This window comes from Ailuropoda melanoleuca, chromosome 1 (assembly GCF_002007445.2).
Source record: "Ailuropoda melanoleuca isolate Jingjing chromosome 1, ASM200744v2, whole genome shotgun sequence".
Classification (NCBI taxonomy): Eukaryota; Metazoa; Chordata; class Mammalia; order Carnivora; family Ursidae; genus Ailuropoda; species Ailuropoda melanoleuca.
Window position 1 is genome coordinate 209377290 of NC_048218.1, and position 24212 is coordinate 209401501.

Below are 24212 nucleotides of genomic sequence, written 5' to 3' on the forward strand. Positions count from 1 at the left end.
TTCCATACAAATTTAAGGACTATTTGTTCCAGTTCTTTGAAAAATGTCCTCGGTATTTTGATCGGGATAGCATTGAAAGTGTAGATTGCTCTGGGTAGCATGGACATTTTCACTATGTTAATTCTTCCAATCCATGAGCATGGAATATTTTTCCATCTTTTTATGTCTTCCTCAATATCTTTCAAAAGTGATCTATAGTTTCTAGGATATAGGTCCTTTACGTCTCTGGTTAAGTTAATTCCAAGGTAACGTATGGTTTTTGGTGTTATTGTAAATGGGATGGATTCCCTAATTTCTCTTTCTTCAGTCTCGTTATTCGTGTATAGAAATGCAACTGATTTCTGGGCATTGATTTTGTATCCTGCCACCTTACTGAATTGTTCTATAACTTCTAATAGTTTGGGAGTGGATTCCTTTGGGTTTTCCATATAGAGTATCATGTCATCTGCAAAGAGAGACAGTTTGACTTCTTCTTTGCCGATTTGGATACCTTTGATCCCTTTTTGTCTTCTGATTGCTGTTGCAAGGACTTCTAGTACTATGTTGAATAATAGTGGCGAGAGTGGGCGTCCTTGTCATGTTCCTGATCTTAAGGGAAAGGCTTCCAGCTTTTCCCCATTGAGAATATTGGCCATTACTTTAAAAACAAATCTGGAGGGAAATCATTGACAATGCCTACAGATCACGTAAAGACAATCCCTTGGCCCTTAGTTGTTTACCACCGAGATGGGGTCTCTGGTCCCCAGCACCCTGACTTGGTACACTTGGGGAGTGTTAAAGAGGACTAGAACTGTTCCTTCTGGACTAGCTATCAGATCCCACAAGACTCATCCATAATTAAGACTTTCATTAGCCAAGACACTTGGCTGCGATAACACAAAATAGTGGAGGGAGACTATGACAATTGTCATTTGCACCTCGGCCCTGTAGAAGATGAGGCCATTTTGTTTTTCTGCCACAGCCAGTGAAATGCATCATTCCTGTAAGGCTGAGAATTGTGCTGACCTTTGAACACGATCTTCCGCATGGCTGTTCCCAAGGGAGTGTGTGTGCAGGCATGAGTCCCCAGGCGTCTTGTGCAAGCCGACCCAGGGTTTTCTGGGAGGCAGCCTCCAGGACAGCGTACTTCCTCATGGTGCTGCCCTCATGTGCCCTGCCGCTGTGTGGACTGACTTCCTGTAGTTTCACTTTTTTAAAGCATCTTAAAATAATAACCTGCAGTGGTGCAATAATTCAATTTGGAAAGCACGTGTTGGGCTCATAATGTTCAGATTTGTGTAAAATGCGAATGAAGTTTTCCAGACCTTGAGCTTCTGTTCAGTTGGCCCGGGTTCACATACCATGTGTCGTCTATCCACATTTCTCTCCTTTGTTTTCCCGTAGAGGAGATTTTGAAGACTCACATCGCCCACTGGTGGTCTCCGGATGGCACGAGGCTCGCCTACGCCACCATCAATGACTCCCGCGTGCCCATCATGGAGCTCCCAACCTACACGGGCTCCATCTACCCCACAGTGAAGCCCTACCACTACCCCAAGGTAGGCAAGAGGAGGCAGTGGAACGAATGTGTGCCTTGTCCGGCAGCAGCCCTGCCCCGGGGGCTGCATAGTCACGTAATCTGAGCAACGGCGTAAACAGAGGCAAGATCAATTATTTCCCATTACATTGCATTAAATTCCCATCTTCGCTGAGTTGAATTTGTTGGCAGGTTTATTCTATTTTAAGTAATTGAACTACTGTTAATCATTTGTCTGAGCTTCATTGGAACCAAAATAAATACATTACCTCCACTTGTGATTCCATGGCAACGACAGCTCACACTGCCTGCTCCCGGGGCACGCTGTCCTCAAATCCTTGGTTTAGAATTTGGCTTCTGGAAGTTCAGAGGGATCTCTGTCTGCCCCTGGTCCCCTGGGTCCGGACTGGGCTGTTTTGTGCTTGGTCCTATTCTGACCTGGAGTCTCTAATTGCTTCCCAGGCCCAGAGAGCCTGCAGAACAGCAAGGGTGCAGTGGAGTGTGGAGGGGTACAAACGTCTAAACCTTGCTTTGTTAGCGACTCGCAGCATCCTGGCATGAAGGGAGGACCTGATGCCAAGTTTTCTGCAGCCCACTCAACTGGAGAGACGCTGATGTCTGACAGAGTGGACGCAGCTGCCCTGCCGCCCCTTGGCTTCTCGAGACCAGCCAGGGCTGGGGGGCCAGGTGGATGCGAGCCATTCACTGCCCATACCTGCCTGGTGCCAGGCACTCACCTCCCGCCTTGGGCTGCCTCGGAAGGACCCCGCAAGCCCCTGTCATCGAGGGCTCGAGAGCGGATGCCAGCTGCCTTGTGCTCCGGGCAGACCAGACACGCCCCCCCACAGTTTGCAGCAAGAGGGGTGGTAGCGTACAAGTGAGGCCAGTGAGGTGCCCCGAGACCCGGGCCCGAGAGGGAAACACTGATATACAGTCACCTCGGGCTCCGTAACAGCAGGCATTGACTTCTCACGGGCCTGGAGGCTCAGGGTCCAAGATCAGGGCGCCAGGAAGGTGGGGTTCTGGGGAGGACCACTGAGCTTCTGGCTTGCAGACCCTTCCTTCTCTCTGTGTCCTCACACAGCCGAGAGTGAGTGAGCTCTGGTGTCTCTCTCCATATGAGCATGAATCCCATCGGGGGCCCCCCCTCATGACCTCACCAGCCTTAATCGCCTCCCCAAGTTCTCACCTTCAGATACCATCACATTGGGGGTTAGGACTTCAACATAGGAATTTTGAATTGGGGGTTGGGGGACACAGGCATTCAGTCCACAGCACCTGGTAATACTGAGCCTTTCCTATGGCTCTTTGATGGTGTGGCCAGTGTCCAGGGAGGTTCCAGCGTGGAAAAGCAGGCCTCCTCTGGGGGCATGGCCGCCATCTCTGCCATTCTTCTATTCTGGGAGCATCTAAGATGTCAACACACCACACGTGTTTGCCTGTGGACAGAATTCTCTCACTCCTTTTTCAGCTGGTCTTGATTGAACCTAACACTGCATCATGTGGAAGAGTCCAGAGTTTTAGTCGGAAACCGTTAAATAATGCTGAACCTTTACACCCCTTTACTCCCCACCCCACACATGCAATGTGGCAGTGGCTGCCCAACTCCTCTAACCAGCCAGGGATGCAGTAGTTTCCCCAGTGAGCCCTTTGATGGGAGTTTCCCAATTTAGGAGTAAAGGCCTGAAAGCCATCTCGATTTTCCAGTGATTTTCCAGTGAACTCTGGGATAGGTGAAATTGGAATTATGGAACCCCAGATGGTTCACATATTAATGGAAAGGCAGCATATGCTAGCCAATAGAATGCCCAGAATTCAGATGCCCCTTGCCCCTTCGTACCCTCTCCCAAATCTGAGGCATGAGTTGGTGAACCCGCCGGACTCCTGTCCTGTCGTGGCAAATCCACATGTCTGCATGCAGGGTGCAGAGGAGGCAAGGGCGTCGGCCAGACCAGCGGTCCCGCTGACGAAGAATGCCACGTCTCCCCCTTCCAAGCGGTACTGTTCCCCTAGAAGAGGGAGCACAGTGTAGGGAGCAGCAACACAGAGCAGAACCCACCCAGCTCCTTTTCCAGGGATCCCCCACCAGGAGGCGCTGGGACGAACGAAAAGGGGGTAGGGTTCCTGGGGAAGGAAGGTCACCAGTCCAGTTATCTTGCACCTTTTGTAAGGTTCTGTGCATGAGTGACCTGCTGTCAGCCAGGGTTGCCCAGGAGTCCTGTGTGTGCGGCTCCCGGGGGAGGAATTTGCAGCATGAAGGCACCGTCCCACAGGAAAGCCTACTCACCTCTCTTCTCCTTTACTTCCCAGGCTGGATGTGAAAACCCCAGCATCTCCCTGCACGTCATTGGCTTAAACGGACCCACCCACGATCTGGAGATGATGCCACCTGATGATCCACGGATGAGGTCCGCTTCCTTTTCTGTTACGCTAACAAAACATGAGATGAATGTTCATTTACATGGTCTCTCCAGATTTATTTTGCTGCTAATTTTAACATCCAAGGAAAAGGTAACACTTTCTAAAGCTTTCGTGGCTGCTTCATGGTTCAGTTTTCTGCAAAGGAACGTCATTCAAAACAGCTCTGTTGTTTATACCTTGATGATGAGCAGTCGGCGCTCCGCGGGGGCCGGGCTCCTCTGGAAGGGGCATGTCCGGCCGGCTGCACGGCCCCCCGGGGGCCCCCTGTCTGCACACAGGTGCTGGATGGAGTACGTCCGTGGTGCACAATGCAGTCGTCCCCAAGAAAACCGTGTCATCAGATGTTCTGTAAATGGCGCCCCACTTAAGAGCGTTTCTTTAGAACATTACAGCACTTTGCTGGCTCTAAGAACTGGCGGTGAATCCTAGTCCAATAAGCCCCATCTCCTAGCTGGTAAGCTAACCACGGAGGCGGTGGAACAGATGGACAAAGGTAACTGTCCTGTCATCATGAACGTCTGGTTTGGGTACATTTTTTTTTAAATCAAAACAATGGAGTAGGATCTATCTAAGTGACGTGGTCTCTGAGTATCAGTTTCATCCTGTCCCAAAGTTCGAACAGCCTGGGGACTGAGGATACCTCCAGAGCCCACTTACAGCATCATTCAAGCTCTCTGTGGGGGGCTGTTGATGGGAGACTGAGGAAAGTGGAGCCCGCTGTATGGGCACCAGGACCGGCTCACTGATAGATCTCCATAGGTCTAGAAATGGGCGCAGTGAAGCCGACAGTGATGCATTCTGAGACGCAGCAGAACGCCCCCCCCCCAGATTCTGCCATCACGCTAGCCCAGGCCTTTACTACTCAGTTTCAGAACTCCACGTTGTTAGTAGCTTCCATCAGCTTCTGGAAGGGTGGGAGCTGTGGCCCCATCCACCCCGGTTCCTCCACAGGCCTGGCCCGGGGCTGGGTGCTCGGGCACTTGGCCCTGCCGGGCTTCTGTGGGTGATGTGGTCTTCTGCGGTGACTGCCTCAGTAAGACCTGTCTGCCCACACCGCCCAAGCCTGAGCCTATCCAGACTTCCACGGAGCTTCCGTCAACCTTTCCTGCTCAGCGGAAAGTAAAGTGTGGAGGTCCCCAGGGCAGACGGACCAAGCACAGAATTCTCTCTTAGCTGCCTGTCTCCCTGCCGGGGATGGGTCTCCGCTGTGTCAGAGGGTCACAGTGTCCCCCGAGACTAATGAATCTGGCCCCCGGGAGCCAATTCCGGGGGTCCCAGGGCCCTTTGTGTGTGCTGGCCGGCAGGGAGGGGGAGGCATTGGATTTGGCTGATAATGCTCTTGCTGGGGTGGAAGGGAAGTCCAGGTTACTGCTTTGTCTTCTCTCCTGAAGATCCAGTATTTCACTGTTTTCCTCTCAGCCCCCGTCCCTGCCAGGCCTCCCGGGGCCTGGTCCAGCAAACTCACTGAATTAGTATGGAAAGTCACCTGGAAAATTTAAGCCATCTGTTTGAGTTAATTGAAAATCTCATTTAGTCAATTTGGTGATGCTGTTTCCGCAGGCTTGATTAGCTTCAAGGACAATGAAAAATTAGCCTCAGTCAGGGCTGGAAGTTCAGATGCTGGTTTCGGGTTTTCTGCTCTGATTTCATAGGCGAAATGCAATAATGGTCCACGTGTGCAATATAAATCTGTCACGTGGGAAAGTCACGCTTTCCCGTACTCTTTCTCTGTCACACGGCCTTGAGATTGTTTCCAATGTGAGCCCAGGTAGATCAGAAATCATAGAATAAATGGGAGCGGATATTCACTGAGCACTGACTTTGCCAGGTGTGCATAGTGGAGAACAAAGCCTGGAGCGTCTGATGTGGGGATGAGGGGCGCAGAAAGAACAGATCGCTACGAGCAGCTGAACACCGCGGGAGCAAGCAGGGCCACCAGGAAGCGTGCGCGGTGAGGGAGGCCAAGCTTGTCTGCTGGGTGATAGCACCTCTCGCGAGCTCCATGCTATGACATTTGGGGTCTGATGATTTTTTGCTGGGGCGGGGGGGGCACTGCAAGGTGTTCACAGCAGCCCGCCCCACCCATCGGATGCCAGGAGCACCCCCACCCTGAGTTGTGACAGTCCCCAGTCGTGGCCAGATGTTCCCACCTGGAGAACCGCTGGTTCACAGTGAAGGATCTGCGTTCGAATCCCAATCCTGGGGCCTTGGGGAAGTGACTGCACCAGCCCTGCTTCAGGTTCCTCATCGGTAGGGTGGAGATAAACATTACTTACAGGACTGGCTGTAAAAATCAGATGACATCGTGCAGGCAGTGCAGGGCCAGCGGCTCAACGGTCACCCCATCTCATGGCTGTCAGTACTCCTTGTAGGCTGGCCGGCAGGCCTCACCTGAGCCTCACGTGTCCCCGCAGCGGCTCATGTGCCAACCACGCACCCAGCCTCTCCACGTCACCTGCTCAGGTGCGATGCTCTGGGCGAAGTCAGTGAACACGTGTCGAGGATTTGATGGAGCTCGTGAGCTCGTTAGGAGAGCGGGGACGTGTTGGAAGCGGAGCAGAGGCCTTCGCGAAGCGAGGTGTGAGTGAGCAGCTTAGCAGCGGAGGCTCAGGGCGGGTCTGCCGGGTGACAGAACTAGCAGGGCCCTCGACTGATCCACTTGCAAACACCCGCGAGACAAGTCTGTGCCGGCGGGGTTCCCAGCAACCAAACGCCGAGCCCAGGGTTGCACAGGAGGAATGCCCAGTGAGCTCGTTGCCTCTCTACAGGTCTCAGACAAAGCTTCTGAGAGTCTCTAAATGGCCTCGCACACTGGACAGGGTCAAAGCAGACTTCCTGCTCTCCTTCCACAATCCTGCCGCCTCGGGTCAGAGTGCCCCCGTCTGTCCTCCAGCACGCGGGCCTCTGACTTTCCTGTCAGTGCCCCGACAGTGCCCCGCACCTGGTCATGCCTCCTCCCTCCCATCTCCTAGTGACCCCTGCTTGGGCCCTCCTAGACCATTGGCTTCCGGGGCCCTCCCTGCGCCCTCCTGCCACCCCCAGAAGCCTGTGAACCACGGCAGATCACCTGTTCTCTCTCCTGGCCTCCTGCTGGTGGCTGGCTGTTCCTACATCCTTTTGTTCCCTTAAAATCATGAGCTGCTGAGGTGTGTTTTTCCAGGATTTTAACATATCCTGGGCAGTTCCACTGGGTAGGCTGGCGGCTGAAAAGAACTCCTCTCATGTCAAGGAAGCCACCTCTCATCTTTCTTTCCTTTCCAGGGACCCCACCCTACCTGCCCAACCAGAGCCCCTCCCCACCTTTGTCCCAAGTCTCTGTAGCCCCCCTCAGGAATTCTGGGCTCGTTCTTAGGGACCTTGCACCTGCGCTCCATCTGCCTGGAAACCCCTCCAACGTGGCTGAGTGGCAGCGCCCATGCCCTGTTGGTCCTGATCAAACGTGCTGCTTCCTGGGCACTCCCTGATGACCTTGCTCAAGTCACAGCCCCCTCGCTCCTTTCCCAGCCTTAGTTTCCTTCTGAGCACTTAGCCCAGTAGGATTATCTGTATACTTTGTTCACCGTGTCCTTTTCCCTGCCCGTCAGCTAGAAGGAAAGTTGGGGAGCAGGGACTTGGGTCTGTTCTCTGCCGCACCTGCCCTCCAGGTCTGGAGCAGGGCCTGGAACGCAGGACAAACTCAGGAAACCTTTGTGGAATGGGCCAACGAACTGAACATGTAGCCAGTAAAATCTCACTTCGATAGGATTCAATAGACAGCTTTGTTTGGTTGTTTGGTTCCTTTCTAAGAACCGAGTGTTTAGCAATGTTTAGCCGTTGGCGACATCCTGCCATCTCGGATGTAGGATGCTGTCGGGAAGGCAGAACTTCATCTCTGCCCATCTTAGCTTTTCAGACGGGACCCTTTAACAAAAGGCTGGATTAACAAAAGAAAATCAAATAGTTGAGTAATGCATATGGAGACCATCCTGTGGTGAAAATCTGAAAAGTAACTCCCGCTATACAGGGCCTTCCAGCAGGAACAGTGAATTTGCAGAGAATGAACCTGACAGAGGAGAGCAGTTTTAGGTTTCCGAGGACAGCAGACCGTGGGCGGCAACTCACAGAGGAAGGTCTGTTTGCAGACTCCCCTGGTGCGTCTCTGGGCTAAGAGTCTGTCTCCAGTAAACGGAGAATTTATTTCCTGCCTTTAGACAGAAAGGGGGGTAGCTTTTTTTCTGGGTTTGCTGCTTCTTAATTGCCTTCAGCTCAAAATAATTTTTATGTCAAAAAGGCATATCTTGGGGCAACATGTTCTGGTTTCTTTCAACTAAGCCAGGAAAGGTAAAGATAAGACACCTACTGTGTGGAGGGGTTTAGAGAGAAAGGAGACCTGCATCGTGCCCCCCAACGACCTAGGCAGGGAGAGAGAACAAAGAAATACGTCAGGCTTAAAAAATTAAGAGCAACAAAATGGGGATCAATTCTTTGAAGAGTTTTGCCAAAGGATGGAACAGTCCCTTCCAGGGTGAAGGGTCAGCAGGGGGAGGGTTTGGAGGCACAGCCTGGATTTGGGATATTCCAGGATCCAGTCTTAAAGAGGAGTCGGGAGCACAGGGGTGGGATCCCCCATGGAGTGTGGGTTGATTTGTAAAACTGTGACCCCAGGGCCATTTCCGTTCTTCCCTCCTTCCAAACTGGGCTTCTAGATTTGCTGGCGGTTTCCACTCTTGCTACTTCCTCTGTCTGTCTCCCCGGGCACAAGGACGTGGGCTTACACCCTTCAGGACGGTGGCCATGTGGGGTGGCCCCTAAGGGCTCCCCCAGCTCTGTTGTAGCTCCTGCCACCCTTCCCCAGATGCAGACACTGAGGGTACAGAGGCTAAGGAAGGTGTCTGAATCCACACCGAGCGTGAAAGGGGGTGCTGGGCCTCACATCAGGCAGGCTGGACAGCCTCGCCTCCCTGGACAGGCGGGATCATTTTGAAGACGTGCGGCACAGGCCCATATGTGCTTTTATTCTCCAAATATCCCGTCCACGCACAGCAGAGCCGCCAGCCCAGCGCCGTTCCTGACCGCTGGCCCAGGGAGGAGCCAGGTCCCTGACGCCCCTCCGCCCCTTCCCTGGCCTGTAAAAGGCGCCCAGGCGTCTTGCTCTCACTGTGTTTTCTTGTATTTCAGCTGTTCATTTGGATCTCCAGCAGCAAGGACTTCGGTCTGCCTAATTCACCAACCGCCGCTGTTGGTCAGGGCAAGGCCGAGCTCTTTCTGTGTATTTGTTCTTTTCAGCCATAGTCCCTACGCCCATGCTCCCTCCCTCCCCACATAGGCACCTTGTTTATTATTTTTTTTTGTCAGTTTTTGGTGTTTTATTTACTAAAATCAGCCACTATGTTCAATGCATTTTCTCTTTGTTTTTCTTCTTTATGGTTTTTAATTCGTAGCGTGGTTGGTGTGCAGGGCTGGTTTCAGGTGTGCAATGCAGTGACTCAGCCATTCTGCAGTACGCCGGGCTCATCACCACAAGTGTGCTCTCCACCCCATCCCGTGTCCCCGTCCCGTGTCCCCCATCCCGTGTCCCCATCCCGTGTCCCCCATCCCGTGTCCCCATCCCGTGTCCCCCATCCCGACCCCCCTCCCCTCAGGTGACCGTCAGTGTGTTCTCGAGAGTGCAGAGTCTGGGTTTTGGTTTGTCTCTTTTGTTCTTTGTTCGTTTGTTTTGTTTCTTAAATTCCACACGAGTGAAATCACATGGTATTTGTCTTTCTCTGACTTATTTTGCTTAGCGTAGTACCCTGTAGCTCCATCCGTGTTGCTGCAAATGGAAAGATTTCGTTCTTTTTATGGTTGAGTAATATTCCAGTGTATAAATACCACGTCTTCTTTCTCCATTCATCTATTGATGGACACGTGGGCTGCTTCCATAACTTGGCTGTTCTAAATAATGCTGCTATAAACATCGGGGTGCATGTATCCCTTTGAATTAGTGTTTTTGTGTTTTCTGGGTAAATACCTAGTAGTGTGTTTCCTGGGTCATAGAGTAACTCTATTTTTAATTTATCGAACCTCCACACTGTTTTCCACAGCAACTGCACCAGTTTGCGTCCCACCAACAGTGCACAAGGTTCACCTTTCTCTGCAGCCTCGCCAACACTTGTTTTCTGTGTTGTTGATTTTAGCCATTCTGACAGGTGTGAGGTGACAGCTCATCGTGGTTCTGATGTGCGTTTCCCTGATGCTGAGCGATGTTGAGCATCTGTTCACGTGTCTGTTGGCCACCTGGATGTCTTCTTTGGAAAAACATCTGTGCATGTCTTCTGCCTATTTTTAAATTGAATTATTTGGGGTTTTTGAGATGAGTTGTGTCAGTTCTTTATATATTTTGGATGCTCATCCTTGATCGGATACGTCACTTGCAAGTATCTCCTCCCATTCCCTAGGCTGTCTTTTAGTTTTGTTGCTTGTTTCCTTTGCTGTGCAGAAGCTTTTTACTTTGCTGTAGTCCCAATAGTTCATTTTGCTTTTGTTCCGCTTGCCTCAGGATCACCTAGAAAGATGTTGCTACAGCCAGTGTCGGAGAAGTTACTACACGGGCACCTGTTTAAATCCATTTGTGTCCCCTCTCTCCCGTCATGTTGGGAAAGCTGTATTGCCCTTCGTATGTGTGCACGCTTATTGTGCGTAAGTGGCATCGTGACGTATGTAGATCAGATGTATAAATTTATGTGCGTGTAGACCTGTTTCCTGTCCTTGTCACTCAGCAGTATGTGAAGACCTAGCGTGCTGTTGTGTGTACACACGGCTCTCTGCTTCTACCTGTGCACATGGTCTAGACTTCTGCGATTCCTGAGAGCTTACACTCTCCTGGCCTCCTCTGCCACCAGCTGCCTCTTCCTTATTCACCATCCATGCTCAGGAAATGTAGCCTTCTTTCTGCTCCATCTATACAAAATCTCTGGGAGATTGGTACGGTGAATCCAAGACCAGTCTTCACTAAGAAATAGGGGTAGAACAGAGGTCATCAGAGCAATGGAAGCATCACACAAAAACAGGGTCCTTGTTGCTAACCACCTCAGCCCCGGCCCCATCAATAACTATACTACCACCACCTTATCTCAGCCACCATCACCTCCACCACTACCATCCCCACCACCACCGCCACCATCACCAACCACCACCATCACCTCCACCACTACCATCACCATCACCACTACCATCCCCACCACTATCCCCACCACCACCACCACCATCACCAACCACCACCATCACCTCCACCACTACCATCACCATCACCTCCACCACTACCATCACCACCACCATCCCCACCACCACCACCATCACCAACCACCACCACCACCAACGCCATCACCACCACCATCACCAACCACCACCACCACTGTCACTACCAGCATCACCACCACAGCCATCATTGCCACCACTGCCATCACCACTACCATCACCACCATCACCACTACAATCACTGCCATCACCGCCACCACCATCACCACCACCACCACCACCACCATCACCAGCCCCATAATTACTCTCACGACCACTACCACCATCACTATAACTGTGACCACCATCACCTCCATCACTTGCCTTGACGTCTCCTATTCAATGAATCCCTTCATGTTCAAAGCATATGAACTGTTGAGTAAGGACCCCACAGTCCCTAAGACAGTACCTCTTTCACTTCCTTATCCCTCATCCTGACAGTTGGCCAGGCATTAGAGCCAGCCCCTGAGATGGAAGGGAAAGATAACATGGTCTGTTACTCCATTGAAAGTGAAATTATGGAACTATACATCAAATAGTAATTTGTCTTACAGTCACATCATTTTTATGTTCTGCAAAATGCAATCTGCCTGCAGATATTTTGTACAATCCTCTGGCGGCTCTGAGGACTTTGCTATTGTTTCAGTGTGATCAACAGTGCCTATTAAAAAACATCATTTTTTAAAAGTTTCTCTCTCAAAGTATTTTTTCGCTCTGGCTTTATTTGTGGAATGAACATTGCTGAGAAAATGCCAGAGCTAATTGCAGGCTCTTTATTTCACTAGATAAACAGACCTTTTGTTCCCTTGCCCTTTATTGCCACACGACTGCCGGAACCTTTGCCAGAATTTGGAATACCAAAAAATGACACGGCGCAATAATCCCTGTGAGAGAGACAATACCTTATTAATATTTTATGGCAAACAAATGGACTAATGAAAAATTCATATCCTGCTTACCAGGAGGAGTCTGTGTATTTTGATTTGAAGGCACCTCTGGCTGGAGATTTGTGGGAACATTGTAATGTTTTCTCAGCCAAGTTGTGCTTTTCAACACGCACTCCACCCACATCCTCCTCACAGTAGGGCAGTCCCCACCCACCCTGCTCTGAAATGAGGGGTTGTCTGTGTCCCCACACGCTGGGAGCTCCCCTACAAGGGTTTGGCTCTCTGTGTAGCCAGCACCTGGAACCATGTCTGCACAGCACTCAACCCTCCCTAAATGCTCTTTGGATGAACACATGTTATTTGTTGGCAGATAAAGTACGTTAGAATAAAGAGGAAATCGGTGTAGCATTTCTTCCAGGAATCTTTTGCTTCCTATTAGTATTTTGGTATCATGTTCTTTTTAAAAAATGCAATTTCTAAGATTCTCAAAATCTGATCATTTATTTTCTGTGATTCAGAATATTTTAGCATCTCCCTTCATCTCCACTTTGGATCGGTCCTTGTGTCTTCCAAAGCCCTGCTCCATCTCACCTTCATAAATCGTTCTGCTTTAAATCCTGTTTTTTCCCCTCCTTGTACTGCAACCAACTTCTCTATATCGCGGAGCACCTCATCCACCAGCCCATATGTTTATTCCTTCAGAGAACACTTAGTAAGGGCAGAGGTGGCCGCGGAGAGCCGTCACTAAACGGCTCATGGAGCTGCTGTCCCCAGCGTAGCACGTGGCTCATTGAGATCGTGGCTCTCAGGCCGGAGCGTCACTGGAATCAACCATGCACTGCTCAGTGGCCCCTCCCTCCCACAGAGTTCTGGATTCAGTGCGTCTGGGGTGGGCTTGAGAACTTGTATTTCCAACCTCCCCAGGTGCCACTGGCCGGGGGACCACACTTTGAGGATTGCTGACTTTGATAATCAAGCATGGGTGCAGAGGCGTCTCTGCCACTGCCTTTGTCCCCTACAGCAGAGGCTTTGGCTGATTCTGCCACAGACGCCTCGCGTCATCGTTGTCCCTGGCAGGGTGGGAGGGGACTCCCCAAATGCAGTGGCTGCAGGGGGCGTGTTCTGCAGCCCCGAGGCAGTGCTCACAGGACCATGGAGACAGGCTCCCCCATCTCTGTCCATGCTTCCTTCCCGGTGGCAACACAATGAGTACTGTGATCACAGCGGTGCCGATGTGCGACCACGGGATGCCTCACCTGCACCCACACAAGCAGGCTCCGTGGAGAGGCCATGGTCGGGGGCTCAGGGCTCTCCGTAACCACATCTGTCCCATCATACACTGGTCACGTCATTCCTCTACTTGCCTTCACTGCTGGGGACATCGACACCTCCCAGTGGCATGGTCGACACTAACTACTGTTCACTTCATTGACATTGAGTTTCTTTCTCACTTGGAAGTCCCTCTAGATTCTCCTCGGTCACTGCCTCCCCTTCTCCCCTCGAGAGACAGTGTGACTCAAGTTGTGAATTATATAGGTTTCCTCTGTAGGTACCCAAGCCTGGGTCCCGGATCATGAGGAGTAAGAGGCATGGCCTTTGCTCTTTGCCTCAGGAAACTCCCAGCCCAGCTAATGGTCAAGAAGAACTGGCGCTATGTGATGACTTGAGAGACGATGGCACAGATCACAGGTGCTGGGAGAGGTTCGAGGAAGGAGGGGTGAACGTGGCCTCGTGGAGGAGGTTGGGTCCCGGGAGTCTCTTTCCGTCCCTGTTTTTCAGCATCTGTAGTAGGGATGATGCCCGCAAACTCTAAGAGCAAAAGCAGGCTGTCTGGGACTTCTCTTCTGGGGAAGTTGGGCACAGGGGTTCTGGTGCTGCAGTGCCTGGGAGCTGCCCTGGCACTGAAATCCCTGCTGGTGTAAACGGTGCCTCCACCAAGGGAGCATAGCCAAAACGTGCCGAAAGCGCCATTCCCCGGGGAGGAGGGCCTTGAGAGGGGACAGACCTAGGACACAAGTCAGCCGGGCCCCCAGGCTGGCCCCAGCCCCAGCTGTAGGGTCACCGGCCCGAGGACAGCCTCACAGAGGCCCCCTTTCTATAAAATTCAGAAATCACAGGAGCGTCTCAAGAGAATTCAGCTCATCAGAGCAATAGCCCTAGAGTATGGTTTTAAAAGAAGGAAACTTTCTCCAAGATACTTGGTCCTTTTTTCTTCTTTCTTGAAAAGGACGGGACAAAATGTGTATTCAGTTTGTTTATGTATGTTCCAATCAAAACTGTTCTGTTCGGTAAAAAAAAGAAAAGAAAAGAAGAAAGGAAAGGAGAAGGAAGGAAAGAAAAAGAAACTGCTCCGTTTGGTGAAAAATTCGGTGGAGATCTTGCCCACCATTGAGCGTACCTGTGAAGCCCGTGTCTGTCCCAGCGTGCAAGCCTGCCGCCCCGGGCAGTGCTCATTTCAGCCGCGAGCTGGACCCTCCCTGCTCTAGGCACACTCGCCGCCAAACCACCTCGCTGGACAAAAAGAGAAGCACTCTGTGGTCTACTGCAGAGGCTGAAAGACCACCACACCACGTGCCCCCTTCTCTCTGGCGCGGTCCACATACTCGATGTGTGTCTATCCATCTATCTCACCACTTTTATGTGTGTTGGATTTTCAGGGACTTGTCACGGTAATTAGTGAATGAAGTGCTCTGCTGCTGATTTGCCCTCTCCTGCCCGCTTTTCTCGTAATGTCGGTTCATTTCTTCAGGAACTTAGAAGGAAAATCTCATTCTTACAAACTCAGTGTGGCTGGAAGCAACAAGAGCATCCTTGACCGCGTGCCCACCAAGGGCGGGCACCCCTCCCTAGGTCCCCGCGTGGGCCAGCCCACAGCCTCGGCCTTGTCTAGGTCACTAACACATTTCTCGACAACTCCACCCATTGATTTTTTTCTTAATTTTTGTTTAGTTGTAACTTCATATTTCCCTTTAATCAAAGTGCTGCATATTCATGCTTCAAAGTAAAACCATGCAGAAGGGGTTACGGAAAAACAAGAGACCTTCCCCACTCCCCCATCCCACCCCCAGATGGAGATGATTTATAACTCCTTCTATGGTTTCTCCCAATAGTAACCCTCAAATTGCTAAATAATATGCTTATATATTTTATTTTTACTATTGTGTTACTGTATTTTATTTATAAGTTTATTATTTGAATAATTCATGCATTATTAATTTGTTTCTTATGATTGACAAGAAATGGACATACTCATCCCTATGCCCTTCCACCTTCTCCATTGTGCATTTTAATTTCCTCTGTTGGCTACCTTTATAAACTTAACACTCCTACAAGTTTCTTTCATATTGCATTAACTACAGACAAGAATTCATAACTTACATCAGAAACCAGGGATGTACTGTACGGTGACTAACATAATATAATAAAAAAAATTTAAAAAATTTAAAAAAAAGAATTCATAACTCCCCAGTTTGAAAGCTGAAGATATTGGTCCTGTCCTTTCCTCCAGATCCCCTCCTGTCCCTGTCTGTCCCCTAGAAACTCTGTCTTTTTTTATGTTTATATCATTGAGATTGATGGCATTTGCCTTCTGTCCTTAACCATATCTAATTCTCCTTACTTATTTTTAAGTTGATTCAAGAAGTTGAAATCAACAAATAGCATCAACTTTATCATAAGTAATTGTCTTTCAGGCTAGCGCTGTGACTGCATCTTGTTTTCGTTCCATGTTTTGTTTTTCCTGGAGTTTTAAATTGTTTTATTTATTTATTTTTTTAATGTTTTTTTATTATATTATGTTAGTCACCATACAGTACATCCCTGGTTTCTGATGCAAAGTTCAGTGATTCATTTTTGACTTGAAATATTCCATTTTATCTTCCTGTCATTATTTCCACCACCCCCCGCCCTGAACTCTATTAGGTCTTCTTTCGCATTGCCCTTTCCCCACACCTGTCTCCGCAAGTACGCTCCTCTGCACACCCCAGTGTGAGCCAAATATTCTCTATCATGTCTGCGAGAAGGCCGTCCTGGGACAGACCCCTCCCCCCACTGCTGTCCCGGGTTGGAGCCACTGTTTTCAGGATCGTATGTCACTTCTTTTCTGATGACATTCTCATTAAATATTAAATTACTTTATAAACTACTCTGGTCTTGTGTAAACCACTGTGATTTAAGACAGTCCATCCACTTGCTCTCCTGATCCTTCCCATCAGTAAACGAGGCATGGCCTGGTCTCTCATGAGCAAGTCTTGGTATAAGTTCCTTTTGCTAGTCTTCCTTTTCAAAACCAGTTATCTTGGCTATTTTTGTCCATTTCTTCTCATATGGGAACTTTAGAATTATTTTTTTATTATGTTCCATTAGCCGACATACAATACATCATTATCATTAGTTTTTGATGTATTTTATTAGATGATCTCTCCGCTCAGCAAAGAAACCCGTTGGTCTTTCTGTTAGAATTAAACAGATTCCTTTTAAAAAGCAGTCAGCATTCACTGTGTGTGAAGCAGCTCGCAGGTGCCAAAGGTGCAGAAATGGGGGGGGGGCGACGTGCCCTCTGCCCCCAGGGGGCTTCAGTACAATCAGTCCAGACTGTCGTCAGCTTGGAGTGTTTGACCACGTGTAGCTTCCCATTCCGGGAACGTGGTGTGTTTGTCTTCCTTCCTTAAATGTCTCTTTCTGTGTCTTCATTCTGGTGTTGTGCTACCTTTTGTTTTTACTGTGCTTTGGAAATTTGCTAAATATTTATAATTCTATGAGATATTCACCCAATACTTCTTTTATTTCACAATGTTTTGTCACTTAATAATCACTTCTGATGTTTATTTCAAATTTGTAATCAAATTGATAGTGGTTTGGGACTAGCTATGGATGATGGATTACAGGGATCATCTTCTTACACGATGAGCCTGTAATTTTGAATTGTTTTCAGTATAGGGTATATTCAAATAGAAGATACTGCTTATTAAAAACACTGAAATGTTAAATACCCCCTTGACCTAGAACAGCAGAGAAATTTGATATCAGCTTAAATTTTGATCATTTGTCAAACGTATTTCCTTATTACTAGATCATGGTGAGATTTCTCTTTCCTAGCGCTCAAAGATGCTATCAGAACATACTTAGGCATTTTATTAACTTGCCCTGAATGTGGAAAGTCCTTTTCACCTGCACGTTCAGGTCCTGTTGTGTGTATGTCTACGTCTTGTCTCTGAGTTTTGGAGATTGTCCCTCTTCCCATCACTCTGGTTTCTCTGTAAGACACCCTGACGACCTCGGACAGGAGGACAGGCCCCGTTCCTTCCTTTCGCCTCTGTGGCACCTTCCTCTGTCTTCTGGGAGAACTTCCCAAATTTTCCTCAGTTTCTCTGAATCCAGTTTCTCTCTCCTTCGGATCTGGTTTCCCTACAGTCTTTCATCGCCCCTCTTCCATCTCATCCTGAATTCTTAACGTTATGTTCTGCATTCATTTTTTTTCCTTCAAAGATTTTATCTATTTATCAGAGTGAGAGAGCACAAGTGGGGAGAGCAGCAGAGGGAGAAGCAGGGCTCCCTGCTGAGCAAGGAGCCTGACGCAGGACTCGATCCTAGGACCCTGGGACCATGACCTGAGTGGAAGGCAGACGCTCAACCCGCTGAGCCAGTCAGGCGCCCCATATGTCCTGCTTTTATGTTGTCAGTGTAATTCCCCCTTCGCTCCATCTGTGTTGTGTGGCGACCTTTGTCGTTCTCCACCTCAGCAAGGAGACATCCGCCCACGCCGACACCTGGCAGCGCACACCACGGGAGGGTTATTTCTGACTCTGAACTTTGGGTGCTGCTTGAACCTTCTCGGGTGGAATCGGAAGACAGAGTCTAACCTGCATCCGTCTGGTGTGCCTCGCTGGGGAGAGTTGAGTGTTTTCGTCTGCCTTCCTTAGAATTTTTTTTTTTGACATTCTAAGTCAGTAGGCATCTATGAAAAATCCTGATCTTCTGTAATACTGAGGTAGCAATGGTGTGACTTTCCACACTTCTGGGTGGTGCAAGGTTGGGGTTTCTTTTTTTTTTTTTAAGATTTTATTTTATTTATTTGACAGAGATAGAGACGGCCAGCGAGAGAGGGAACACAAGCAGGGGGAGTGGGAGAGGAAGAAGCAGGCTCATAGCGGAGGAGCCTGATGTGGGGCTCGATCCCATAACGCCGGGATCACGCCCTGAGCCGAAGGCAGACGCTTAACCGCTGTGCCACCCAGGCGCCCCAAAGGTTGGGGTTTCTGAGGATGGATGAAACTCGCAGCATGAAGCACTGGGCGGGGGCACCCGCTGGTGGCTCTGCGCATCTCCATCCATGTGATGGTTCTTAGAGATTTTCAACACTCGGTGCTGTTGTGACTTCGCATCTTTTTTTGCAGTTTAGAGGCATTTTGACGCAAAGCTAGTAAAGGCGACCTCAGGCTTGTCAACCGGATGCTGCTGTGTGCTGGAAACCCTCATGTGTCCACACTGAAACGGGACAGCCAAACAGACCTTTCCCCAAACCGCCAGCGGGAGCCAGACAGACTTGGCCTCAGTCCTTGCCACCAGTCGTTCCCCGCATGTAACCATTAGGCTAACAGCTTTGAAAGTAGAGAAACTGGAAAATGTGTAAGGAACCAGGAGAACTTTTCTTATCTACTCCTGGATTTCTTCTTAAGGAAAGTTTCAAAAATGGGTAAGGGTGGTATTTTCCTTTCCGCGAACATATGGTGTGACTACAAACCTTACGTAGCGAGAGTGTCCTTCTTTCCAGAGTGAGACTTCTTCATGGGGCTCTGTAGGCCATCACCCCTTTAAATTGCCTATCCCTGACCGTGCTTTATCTCTGCGATTTGACTTGATTTTTTAAATAGCAAGAACTTACTTGGCACGAAACCCAGTCATTGATGCAGTTCACAGGATGAGGAAATGTTAGTTCAAGACGGGATGTTGCCCTACAAGCCATGGGATCGGTGTGAAGTCCTGGAGGAGACTCGGGTGGAGGCTCCCTGGGTTTTGACAATCAGTAACATGATCGGAGGTCCTGTAACCGCCCAACAGCGAGGCAGTGCCACCTACTTATACAGAGATGTATCATGTCATCTTTATGGAGTCCTTAATAATTTTTATTGTTTCAAGAGATCTAAAAAATCTTTCACTCTATTTCATCACCATAAAATCTCTAAGGGTGTCATCGGTTTGTTTGAAATTCACATTACACGATGAGGAACTGAGGTTTCGAGTTCCACGTGAAGTAGGGTGTGGAAGCAAGGCCGTGCACACCCCTGGGGGGCGCTGCCCCTGCCCTTCATCGGGGCCCCTGCTGGGGTCCACACAACTAGGTAGGGTGGGTCCAGGTTTAACTGTCCTGATCCGTCGTGCAGTTATTTCCTCCTTTCTACGACATGCGTCAGATCACAAATTAGGAAAGTAAAAGAGAGAGAGACTTATATTTGGTAGATGTGAAGATTGTGCAAAACACTACCATAAAACCTAGAAAGACACACAGGACAAATGAATGTTTCCAAGGATGGGGTCCTCCCTAAGCAGTGTGGGGACCATGGAAAAAAAAAACCGGTGGTTCCAGGAGATCTAACTTTCCTCCTTGATCTCATCCAGATGAAATGTGTTTGCCCATCACTGTGACTTCCCACACCACACACTCAGTATGAATGTCTGCGTCCGACAGGCCCAACGGTCCGGGAGGACAGGAGTTCACTCGTGTCCGTCCCCGTGGCCCCTCCAGCTAGCAGTCTCGAGCATCTACCGGGCAGGGACCCGGGGGTTGTTTATACTGTGATTGAAGAATAAGAGTATATGAGAAGCAAGGCCTGGGCACAGACCCTGAGTTATTCTGCAGGGTCAAGCTAAATAAATGTTTCCATGCCTACAAATATTCAAACCTCACCTTAGAAATGGGCTCCGAGCCCTCAGGCACGGCAGCCTCCGCAGAGGACTTGCTGGAAGGCCATGCCCCTTTTCAGAGCAGGAGCCTGACGGCGTTGGGTGGGAAGGCAGATCCTGTAAACACAGGGACCAGGTCCCCGAGCCCTGGGGGCTCGCTGAGCAGATGGTAGGAGCAGATCCAGACCTATTTCAAAAATCACAGCAATTTAGAAGGTTGAAAATCATGAAAGTTGGATTATGCCTGAGTGGCATCCTCACCAGCCACTCCCCAGTAGATGGGCCGGGACTTGGATGGACAGCACCAGGGCCTCCCCCACCCCTGACGCCAGAGGTGACGGCCTGAGTCAGCTCTTGACTCAGGTTATTTAAAGTTTTGATTAACAGGTGGATTCGAGAAATAGGATACATGGCAATTTAATCTCCTCTCCTACTTAACCCAAGCTTAGTTGAAAGCACCTGGTGATTTCGGCCTTTCTGTTGAGAATAATCATTGGGCATGCTCACGTGCCTTTGCAGCCTGCTAGGCATTGTCTGGAGAATGTGCAGCCGTCTTTAGGGATAAAGCATCTTGTAAGACCACAAAGCAATCATGCAGAACAATAGATCTCATTATAGATATAGATGGGGAAGGGGACGGAACAGGGTTAGCTGGCCTCTAGATCATTCTTGGAATTCACCTAGGGATAGTCTTTCTGTACGCTTGTTTTCTTGGTATTTTCTTCTTCCTCTTAAACATATATATTTTTTTCCCTAAAAGTCCTGTGTTTGAAGGGCTCTGAGTGGTTGAATTAATTACCGGAAGCCCCCGTACCCCCCATGCTAAATACAGGGTAGCCTAGAACACTGTGGTATTTTCAGGTTTGGGTGAAAGCAGGCGTGTGACATCTAGGGTATCAAACCAAGGCTGCTGATGCCGGAGCCATGAACCAATTTCCCTAATTAGCTGGCGAATGTCCCTGGGTGTCCTGCCTTCACAGCAGAGGGAAAGGGAACACAGAGCCTTCCTCGGCGCACCCGAGTGCTGTCACAGCATCTCACACTCTGTGAATGCCTTTCTCTCCAAGCCCCTCCCTGGTTCTCGCTCTGCTGGCCCCCGGCTGACCTCCTTGCTGCCCAGGGAGCTGGACGTGTGTGTTTGCCCCAGGGCTGTGGTGAGAAAATCGAGCCGGTAGGTCGGCGTCTGCAGCAGCCTGACTTCTAAAACCCACGGGGCAGCACCGAGGCACAATCAGCCTCCAGCCGACGGGCAGCTGGTGGTTGGGCCGTGGGCACTGCATGCGCAGGGAGCAGCCCAGACAGAACCCCCCTTGCGCTCCTAGGGACTCGGCATCCCAGCAGAGCTCAGTACCAACACACGTGGTCCAGACACCCCAGGTCAGAGCCTCACGGCACGTCCACCACTGACATGCCCCCGCCGCTGGCCCCAGCTTGCAGGGCTGGGATGTGGCCGGCTGCCGGCTTCCGTGGGCAAAGCCGCTGACTCCGTGTGCTTGCGTGCTTTCAGGGAGTATTACATCACCATGGTGAAGTGGGCCACCAGCACCAAGGTCGCCGTCAACTGGCTGAGCCGGGCGCAGAACGTGTCCATCCTCACCCTCTGCGACGCCACCACTGGGGTCTGCACAAAGGTACGGGGGGGGGGGCAAGGACGAATGGCAGGAAGCAGCAGAAGTGGCTTCGTGGGGCCCTCTGAGCCAGGTGGGCGGGGTGGGCTTGGTCACTGTGCCCAGACCACGTGGAACCTGCGCGCTGGCCTCTGCTTTGCTGCCACCTTGTGGATGAGTTGTGTACTGCTGCTAAACTCCGGGTTGATCCGCTCAGCGACCCAAGGAGTCGGGTCCTGGGACCTGTGAGCACTCCACAGTCCTAGAATGTGTTACTCCCCTTTACCTGTGCCCACAGCTGTCTCACGACGAGCATTCCCCTCATTTTCCAGTGGACGTCAGAGAGGGGAAGGGGTGGCCTAAGACCCCGGGACCCAGGTGGGGCCAGCACGGTAGCCTGGCTTCCCCCTTTCGTCAGCTCTGTCCTCCACCCGATCCGAGCGGTGGGCCCCTGGATGGGTCAAACCCTGGGTGGGTCAGCCCTGGGGTGGGTGGGCCCCTGAGTGAGTCAGTGCCTGGGTGGGCCAACATCTGCCTCTAATGGCACCAGTGAGGCCAGCAATGTTACTAGGGGCCTTGGGCCGACTTAATGTGAAGTTCGAGAAGGTGAACAAATGTAGGAAAGACAAAATGAAAAATATGCACAGAGGGAGCGAGAAAGAATGGAAATCAGGCTTGGCCGCTGGGCAGAGCAAGGGAGCGGCCCCGCTGTTGCCCCCCAGCCTGCAGCAGGCACACCCTCCACCCTGTGGGCTCAGGATCTCAGCGCTCCAGGTCCAGCCCTAAGAGGCCGACCTCCTCGTGCTAGCTTAAAAAAAAAATCAGTTAAACTCCATGAATCAATCCATGCAGGCCTTTCAGAAACTCCTTTTAGGACCGTAAGTTTTCATTTCCCACCTGGGGAGGGAAGAGGCTGCAGAGCGGCTTTGCTGTGGCTCAGGAGGCTGGAAGCAGCTCTCGCCCCACCAAGCACAGCGCCGAGGTGAGCTCAGGGATCTGCTTCCTCCAGTGGGTCAGTGATGTACCTTGTTTTTCGTATGATCAAGAGCAGGTTCTGGGTTTTTCTGATGGGCTTATTGAGGGGAAGGAGGGAAGTAGACATGCAGCCCGGAGGCTGGGAATTGCTGGTTAGCTACACCTTGTCTCATCTGTGCCCCGACCTGTGCGTGTCAGCAATGCAACACCCCTCCTGCCACTGGTCCACGGACAGAAGAACTGCGCCCCCCCCTCCCGCAGCTGGAGGCCAGACCAGCACCGGAGCAGCCCCCCCATTGCATAGTCGTAATGCTGGTGTGTTTGTTTTGTCTTGTCTTCCATTGTACATCCTTCCACACAGTGCCGGGAGATTTACTTTTCATCGACATTTTCAGTCCTTTTAAAGTTTTGGGCTGCGAGGATTGTTATTCAGAGCTGCGAACTGGAAATGTGAGACATGCCCACGCACACACACACGCCAATTCCTGCAACAGTGTAGCACCTGAGATTGCCTTTAAATGGGCCCCTGCGTGGGCGGGGTGACCCCAGGGTAGAAGCGCGCTGTCTTCCGAGGGACTCGTGCCCGCCCCGTACGTCCTCGTGGCTGGGGCGAGTGACGTTTTCCTTGTCGGGGACAAGCCGCGTGTGGGGCTGTGCGACACAGCGGCGACACAGCGATGACGCACGGAGAGCCGGGCGCCTCCTCCCCTGGCGGGCCACAGCTCTGTGCTTGCGCGGCCACCGTGGAGGGGAATCAGGTTGTTTCTGCACCGCTGGTCACAGACACAAAACTTGCAAAAAAATCTTTTCTCTGATGCTCTTATTTCATTTCAGAAACACGAGGATGAAAGCGAAGCCTGGCTCCACAGACAGGTAACTACTGCACGTTTGCGTTCCCACATTCTCTCGTCTGCGCCAGCCGCCAGATCCCCAGCGCCGGGGCTTCCCGTGTTTTCCCAGCCAAGCGGCCCCTCCCGTTCAGTCCCCAGGCAGAGCCGTAGAGCTTCCTGCTGTGGGGGGGGCGCTGCTCAGCCCCTCCCGCCCTTGCTCCCCGTGGCCTGGAGCACCACCGCAGAATCACAGAGCCAGGGAGAGAGTCTTGAGGTCTCGTGGTGAGCTCTCAGGGCTCAGTTAGCAGGACGGCCTTTTGGAGAATCGTGATGAGTCCCTAGAAGTTGCCCCAGTCGACTCCCATGGCCAGAGGACAGGGATCTGCTGGTAGCCCGTTTCTCTCCGTGGGCTCCTGGGGTGTCCCGTGTGAGGTGGACCCCGCTGGGGCACGGCCTGAGCCTTCCTGGGGACCTGGCCTCAGAGCCACCACTGGGTCTCCCAGCCCAGCACGGGTCAGAAATGAGCATCGAACAGGCTCTGTGGGCTTGAGATTCGAGGAGGTTGGGAGAGGCTGACGGGGACGCCCTCTGCCCTGACAAAAAAAGGTCAAACTGCCACAAAATAGCATAGCTCTCAGCACTGGTGTTTTCTGTCCTCATCGCTTTATCTCACTGCACACCCTGGCAAAGAACAGGGGAGAGCGTTCTAGAAGTTTCCTTCCTTCGTATCCAGCCTCCTGGGACGAAAACTGCTTGAGAATTGATGGGAAAAGTCACAGGAGGCTGGAGGGTCAGGAATCGCGGTGGAGCGGGCACAGGC

General features: G+C 50.9%; 1 protein-coding gene across 1 annotated transcript in view; it reads left to right on the forward strand.

Annotated features, from left to right (window-relative positions):
• The window catches only part of DPP6 (dipeptidyl peptidase like 6), a 737488-nt gene that overhangs the window by 636129 nt on the left and 77147 nt on the right, over positions 1-24212 (forward strand). The window contains exons 9-12 of the mRNA XM_034639891.1: positions 1384-1538; positions 3827-3924; positions 21488-21611; positions 23397-23435. Coding sequence (XP_034495782.1) covers positions 1384-1538; positions 3827-3924; positions 21488-21611; positions 23397-23435 — 416 coding nt within the window. The remainder of the gene's footprint in view (positions 1-1383; positions 1539-3826; positions 3925-21487; positions 21612-23396; positions 23436-24212) is intronic.